The 7,500-nt window shown below is 41.3% G+C and overlaps 1 protein-coding gene across 1 annotated transcript in view; it reads right to left on the bottom strand.

The window, feature by feature from the left end:
* The window catches only part of c5 (complement component 5), a gene marked incomplete at its 5' end in the record, with an annotated part of 43,852 nt that overhangs the window by 14,386 nt on the left and 21,966 nt on the right, over positions 1 to 7,500 (bottom strand). The window contains 7 exons of the mRNA XM_084055531.1: positions 370 to 541; positions 796 to 900; positions 1,205 to 1,364; positions 1,786 to 1,864; positions 3,218 to 3,430; positions 5,879 to 5,968; positions 6,942 to 7,002. Of these exons, the coding sequence (XP_083911657.1) occupies positions 370 to 541; positions 796 to 900; positions 1,205 to 1,364; positions 1,786 to 1,864; positions 3,218 to 3,430; positions 5,879 to 5,968; positions 6,942 to 7,002 (880 nt within the window). The remainder of the gene's footprint in view (positions 1 to 369; positions 542 to 795; positions 901 to 1,204; positions 1,365 to 1,785; positions 1,865 to 3,217; positions 3,431 to 5,878; positions 5,969 to 6,941; positions 7,003 to 7,500) is intronic.

The raw sequence follows: 7,500 nt of genomic DNA, 5'->3' as shown, positions 1-7,500 counted from the left end.
GGCAGAAACCTTTTATCTCCACGTTTCAACTTTTTATGTTTTTTTTCGTAAATGAATGCCCTTACTTAATGTCGCAAAAAGTAGTGAAAACAGCAGATCAAGCTCACAACACACACACACACACACACACACACACACACACACACACACACACACACACACACACACATACACACACACACACCTGTAACGCCCGGGATTTGAACCCGGGTCTCCCTCGTAACCACTAAGCCAAAGGGAATTTCCTGGGTCTCCCTCGTGGAAAGCCAACATCTTAACCATTAGGCCAAAGGGAATTCCCTATAGCTCGGGGGAGATATTATACTTTCAGGCCATCAGGCTGAGGTTGTGAGCCATTCTGCTACACACCTTTATCTCTTGCCAGCCGCTCCAGGCTGTTGTACAGGTCTGTGGCTGTCAGACTGTCAGGGTCATGGAGGGTCATGGCGTAGCATGCGACCGCACGCACATACACACTCTTCACCTGCATGGCATTCCGGGATAGGTAGCCTGCCGCTCGAGTCTTACTGTCCTCCTGGGACTGAGGGTGGAGGAGAGGAGAGGAGAGGAGAAGAGAAGAGAAGAGAAGAGAAGAGAAGAGAAGAGAAGAGAAGAGAAGAGAAGAGAAGAGAAGAGAAGAGAAGAGAAGAGAAGAGAAGAGAAGAGAAGAGAAGAGAAGAGAAGAGAAGAGAAGAGAAGAGAAGAGAAGAGGAAACGTGAAGGCAATAAAAATCATAATTTCTCATTGGAACAATAAATTGAAGTGAATGAAGTAGGAGAGAGATGGGGTATTACCCGAAGCTGTAGACTCGGTTCGGCGATCTGAGTTGCTTTGTGTAAGCCAATCAGCACGAAGGAGGTCAGGTACACTGATTGGTCCAACAGCGTCGCATTTTTTGACTGCGAGAAAGATATGAAAAAGAAAAGCGTGAGAGATTCTGCGATAACACATCAAATAACTAAATCTATCAAGATTTGTTTAAACCAGAATATAATTTCAATGCAATCAAATATTCAAATACCTTAAATATACAGTGGTAATGTCAAGTTATTCTTGTATGGTTAATGATTGAAAATTAAAATAGTAAAGTGGAAGAGTAAAAAAAACAACAACTATAAAGTATATGTTGTATAAATATAGATTAAAAAGTAAAGTATAGTAAGTAAAATATAGATTGTAAAGTATAGTGTAAAGTGCTTGGACCATGATTTTGTTGGGGGAGTAAGAAGAGAATTCCTTGAAGGATCCATCTGTGTTTTGAGCCGTTCTGATCAACCAGTTCAGAGTCTGATGGAGAGATGCACGGTCGACTTGTTGCACACTGTCTGTCTGAGCCAGGGCGTTCACTATCAGAGCTGTCAGCCTGCAGACACACACATGTTGTGATTCGTTGTTGTCGGGCAGAAACCTCTTATTATCTCATCATATTTTTACTTTTTGTGTTTTTGTAAATTAATGCCCCACTTGATCATACTACAGCGTCACACAAAAGCATCAAAGTAGTGGATCTAGCTTGTCGATCAAACACAGATCTGCTATTTTCAAAGGATTTTCATACATTTTAAACATTTGGAAACTTCTGAAATGTTGCATAATGAGTACTTTAACTTTTGGTACTTTAAGTATATTTTCGTGCTAATACTTTTGTACTTTTTTAATATCGAACTTTACTTGTAACAGACTATTTCTACAATACGGTATTGATACTTTTACTTAAGTCAAAAATGTGAGTACTTCTTCCATCACTGCTAGATAACTGTCTGGTAAAAATCACAAGTACTGACCAGGTACTAGGTTCTCTGTCTTTCCACATGCTGTAGGACGCGTCTGATTGTTTCCTGAAGGAACTAATACCCTTCAACCCTGCATGCACGCACACGCACACGCACGCACACGCACACACACACACACACACACACACACACACACACACACACACACACACACACACACACACACACACACACACACACACACACACACACACACACACACACACAGCTACAGTCAGTCAGACTACAGAAGCAAAAGGCAGACAGACATAGGGAATTTTTGCCTCTGCCAGCAGGGCCGGGGGGGGGGGAGGGGGGGGGGGGGGGGGGGGGTAAGGAAATATATGAACTTATATATATTTTAAATATGCAACATATATGTTTATCATATATGTGACATTTAGAAATTGTCCGCCTGCATATATGTCTCTACATATATGTACATATATATCCATATATGTGGCATATATGTGGACAACATCACGTGGATGCACCTGGGACGTATCATCAGTGTTGTAGCCTGGGGTCGACAGGTGTTTCGGGTCTCGCAACATACACCCTCGCCCAGGTGACCCAGTCGGGGTTGATCAAGCCCCGACTTACGTCCCAGTAGCTACCCACGGTCAGTCCTCTTAGGGAAAGACAGGGCCCCTCAGTGCGGAGCTTCTGCGGAACTACTCTGCCGGGACCAGGGGAGGCTCTGGCACGTGGAGGGTATAGGCTCTGTGTATACGCTAAAGTATATATGAGACATATATTTCCTATACAGTATATCAACATATGCATATACTTGCCATACTTTGGCAAAAATATATATATAATTAAAACAATAATTATAAAAAAAAGGGGAGGCAATTGCCCCCCCTATAAATGGTACATTTATATGGTAAATGGTGCATTTATATAGCGCTTTTATCCAAAGCATTCACCCATTCACACACACATTCATACAAACCATGCAAGGCACCAACCTGCACATCGGGAGCAATTTGGGGTTCAGCCAGTCTTTGCATTTAATTGGAACGTGGTTGCACTCTATTTTAATGACGTGACGCTCACGTCGCTTAACACCTACGCTACAGGTCACACAATGGACAATTGATATGCATCTAGGCTTATTCCTATGTTAATTTGCTAGGTGTGAGTCGGGAGCCTTTGTAAACTTTGTTGAGGTGTGAATTTAAAGTTGTTTCAAATCTATGCATGTGCCTGGTCAAATACGTTCCCGCACGGCGTGCAAGGCCGTACCATGCGCAATGCAACCCTGGGCTCAGCGTCTTGCCGACACTTCGACACTAACTCTGGGGGAGCCCGGGATCGAACTGGGAACCTTGCAATTCCCTTGCGATTCCCATCCTGCCGCTCTACCGGCCACTCTACCCCTGAGCCACTGCCGTCCCTACAGAATCGGCACTGCAGACAGATCAAGAAAAATGTCTCTAACCGTCTTTGATCTTCGTTCGTAGGTCTTCTGAGTTCTTCTGGATATCACCTCCCAGGATGTCCCAGCGCGCTGTGGTCTCCAGGTATTTGTAGACGTATACAAGAGGGAAGAGCCCCGCCAGCTCCGCCTCGGCAGACCCAGAGGGAAGATTGACCAGCTTTTTTAGTCCCTCTGGGTTGTCCCTAAAGGATATAATGTCCCCAAGAATATCACCTAAATGACAAAAATAATAATGGTTTTAATAGTTAAGACCCGAGTCCGATTCTACATCCTGACCTGTTTTCTGAAAAATGTTTTAATTCATTGAGTGCCCAAATTATTACTATCTATTTCTGGCCATTATGATTTTTATGTTTTTATTAAAAGTAGTAAAACAAAATCGCTTAGGAAGCGAGATACAGCCTTTTTAAGTTATAAGTTAAACAAGGAGTGGATGGAGCTGCAAATCTTCAGATAATGATATCTTGTTTTTTTTTCTTTTTATATTATGATAACTTTTTGTGTTGTTTTTTTTCGTAAATGAACGCCCTACTCGATCATAGTACAGCGTCACACAAAAGTATCAAAAGCAGCAGATCTACAAGCTCGAAACGCGGCGCGAAGCGTCGCGTTTCGAGCTTGTAGGTCTGCTACTTTTGATACTTTTGAATTTGAATCCCGAAAAGTAACAGTTTTGGACATACAGTATGAGGTTTCCACCCGACGGAGATGATTTGTACAATCGGCCTCAGGTCTTAATGGGTTAATAATGATCAATAATCATAGCCTGTATCTTGTGTGTGATTGATATTCATTCATTTCTATCGGTGAATATACCGTTGCAACTTGAAGTGCAGATTTCAGGCAAATTTCATAAGAATCGTGCACTCTGTGATGAAAGCATGAAATTTGGCACAAATACCCCCCACTGAGCCATAGCCGGCTATTAGACCTCCGTCTAAAACCGGGTTATAATTGGTCTAACAGTGAACGTTTTTTAGCGGTCTAGGCTTGTAGCCTAGACGCTGATTAGCTGTTTTTTAAGCGTCTGTATAAAGACGTCTATATTATAGACGTCATTTCAACGTCTATAATATAGACGGTCTATAAATAGACCAATTATTACCCCGTTTTAGCCTAGCAGACAGGGTGCGATTAGTCAATCAGTTTTGACCGCATGCGAAAAGACGCACGAATCGAACTGGGTTCGATTGGAAGAAAAAAAAACGCATCGCCGCACGGTAAATTCGGAGCCGGTGTGCATGAGGTCATTGAGAACCATGTGTTCATTTAAAAAATGATATTGTCCGTTTTTTTCCATGCGAAAAGTCGCACCCTGTCTGCAAAGGCCTTTAGACGTATTTTAGATGTCTAATAGCCCGAAAAATGCTCAGTGGGTCTGTAAGGACCTCTCTGGCCACTCAAAAATCAGAGGTGGCGACCATTTTTAGCGGCGCTAGCCGCTCTATACCTTTAGGTATAGAGCGGATCCTGCTCTATGCCTGACTTTGTCCGTGTTCACCGTCAACGTTCTGATTGGTCAGACCCGTCAACGTTCTGATTGGTCAGACCCGTCAACGTTCTGATTGGTCAGACCCGTCAACGTTCTGATTGGTCAGACCCGTCAACAAAGTGATTGGTCAGACCCGTCAACGTTCTGATTGGTCAGACCCGTCAACGTTCTGATTGGTCAGACCCGTCAACGTTCTGATTGGTCAGACCCGTCAACGTTCTGATTGGTCAGACCCGTCAACAAAGTGATTGGTCAAGCTTCACGTGACACATGGCTATAAACACATATCGATGACATAATGTATCAAAGGCGCCGCTACCTTCACACAGGGTGTGATTTTTTCAAGATGGCCAACACCTTAGCGGAACAGATAGTGATATAATCTTTCAGTTTGTGATACAAGGATGAAAAAAAAAAATCCAAGATCTTTCGGGCCAGCGCCTTTTTCCATAAGAGGCCCTTACAGAGTATTTGTGCCAAATGTCATGCTTGCATCACAAAGTGAACGATCATGTCATTAATCTGCTGCACCATTGCAAGTGTCAGAATCAGAAACCATGGTGTAACGTAACTAAGTACATTTACTCAAGTACTGTACTTAAGTACAGTTTTGAGGTATTTTTACTTTATTGGAGTAACAAAGACTCCACTACATCTCAGAGGAAAATATTGAACTTTTACTTCACTACAATTATTTGAAAACTTTAGTTGCTAGTTACTTTTTAGATTTATTTTATTATTACAAAGCATAGACTAACCACTTGAGCCCTATATATATTTCGTCCATTTGAAAATAGCCGATCTACAAGCTCATAATGTGGAGCATTGTGAGCTTGTAGATCGGCTATTTTCAAATTATTATTTTTTTTACTTGTGAATTGGGACATTCTGCATAATGAGTACTTTTACTTTTGGTACTTTAAGTACATGTTTTATGCCAATACTTTTATACTTTTACTCAAGTAAATTTTGAATTCCGGACTTTTACTTGTAATGGAGTATTTCTACATTGCAGTATTGATACTTTTACTTTAAGTAAAAAAAATGAGTACTTTTTCCACCACTGTCAGAAACACATTTAATACCAGGAACATTTGCATGTACTGTACTAGTGCACACTGTAAAATGTATGAGTACGATGCTGATAACCATTGAAAGTATACGCCTACCGTGAATAGTGATCTCTCTCTCTACATCCGTGTGAGGAACCTGGTTCAGAGGAAGTTGATTCTTCAAAAGCACTGATAGCTTCTCTGATCCTACATGAATAATTTGAAAATGAAAATGTTAAATTAAAGATAATGCATAAGTGATGTTTTGTTGGTTACAACAAAAAGTGTTTTTGGTTTAAAGGTTAAAACTCTATATTATTATGATATTAATCATTGCTGTAGAGTTTTAGTTCAGTAACGTCTCTCCAGCACTTTAATAAACAGAAAGATACATTTTCAGATGGGTTGCCCATCTTATTCAATCAGTGGAGTGTACTGATTGTATTGTATGTCTTGTATGTAATGATGATGACATCACATTTCTATAACTTTTTTTGGGGGGTTTTCTGACCGCAATTACACCCCAAAAAACGGAACTTTGAAAATTCAGTGGATTTTCTTTGGTCTGGGGTTTTCTGGACCTTGATGTCACTCACAGTCCATTAATCCCGCCCCCTCACCTCCCCGCCCCTCTCGTCCCTCGAGCCCTGCTGGCGGGGGGGGGGGAGAAAGTAGTCCGCGGTTGTTGGAAAAAGTGATGTCCTAAATGAGAGTCAAACCCAGGACATGTGAGTTGGGTGTCCAGTGATTAACGAGGCAAGCCACTGAGGCCAGTGCTGAAATTGGGTATTCGGGCTGTATTAGAATCTGACAACGCCCACCGACCCCAACTCTTCTAATGTAGAGCGAAAGAAGCCCCGCCCCGCCACTACGATCCGGTGGCAAAAGCTGATGCGCTCCCGTCCCCTATCCTTCTCCTTTGGGAGGGTGGAGCAGAGGCGATGATTGACAGGCAAAATCCATCAACAACGACACCCACAGGCAAATAGGGTTTTCTTTTTTCATTGCAGGTGAAAAGGCCTCAGAACACAGAGAGAAAAAAAACCTGCCACAAGCTCACTGGAGTGGATTTTTCAGTTAAAACCTTTTAATACACACTTGAAGGACCATGATGAAGACTTTGAATGTTTTGTAAACCAGTATGTCATGAAACCTTTAAGTATGAGCGGTGTGTATTTACCATAGAGTCCTTGTGGGTCCAGTCTCCCTGCAGAGAACACCTGCTTTCTCACTCCTTCAGGCTGATACAACAAAATATTAATAACACCTTACCTTCAGCACAACCAGATTAAAAGTTATGGACAATACAAACAATCAGATTATAATACAATACAAAAACTACTACAACTACCACTACTACCACTACTACTACTACTACTACTACTACTACTGCTACTAAACAACTACCGGTAATTATTCTTACGTTAACAATGTAAAGTTTAAATAAAGTGTTAAATACAAAAACTACTACTACTGAACTACTTACTACCTTATTATTATATATTTTTGAACATATATGTTTTTTACAGCAAACATTTTTAACTCAAATCTTTGCTTCTGGCGATTCTACAAATGTCTTCTAAATCCTAATAGTTTAGAAAAGAAAAAAAATCTTTATGTTGCTATAATATCAGTGGTTCTCAAACAGTTCTCATGTCAAGGACCACCCAAAATGATATGTATTTGTCCGAGCATTTGCACACATTTCCACAAATTGTTTTCTCCTCAAAAATAGCAGA

Source organism: Gymnoscopelus microlampas, assembly GCF_963454915.1.
Source record: "Gymnoscopelus microlampas genome assembly, chromosome: 4".
In the NCBI taxonomy this organism is placed as follows: Eukaryota; Metazoa; Chordata; class Actinopteri; order Myctophiformes; family Myctophidae; genus Gymnoscopelus; species Gymnoscopelus microlampas.
This window is presented reverse-complemented; position numbering and strand designations above follow the sequence as displayed.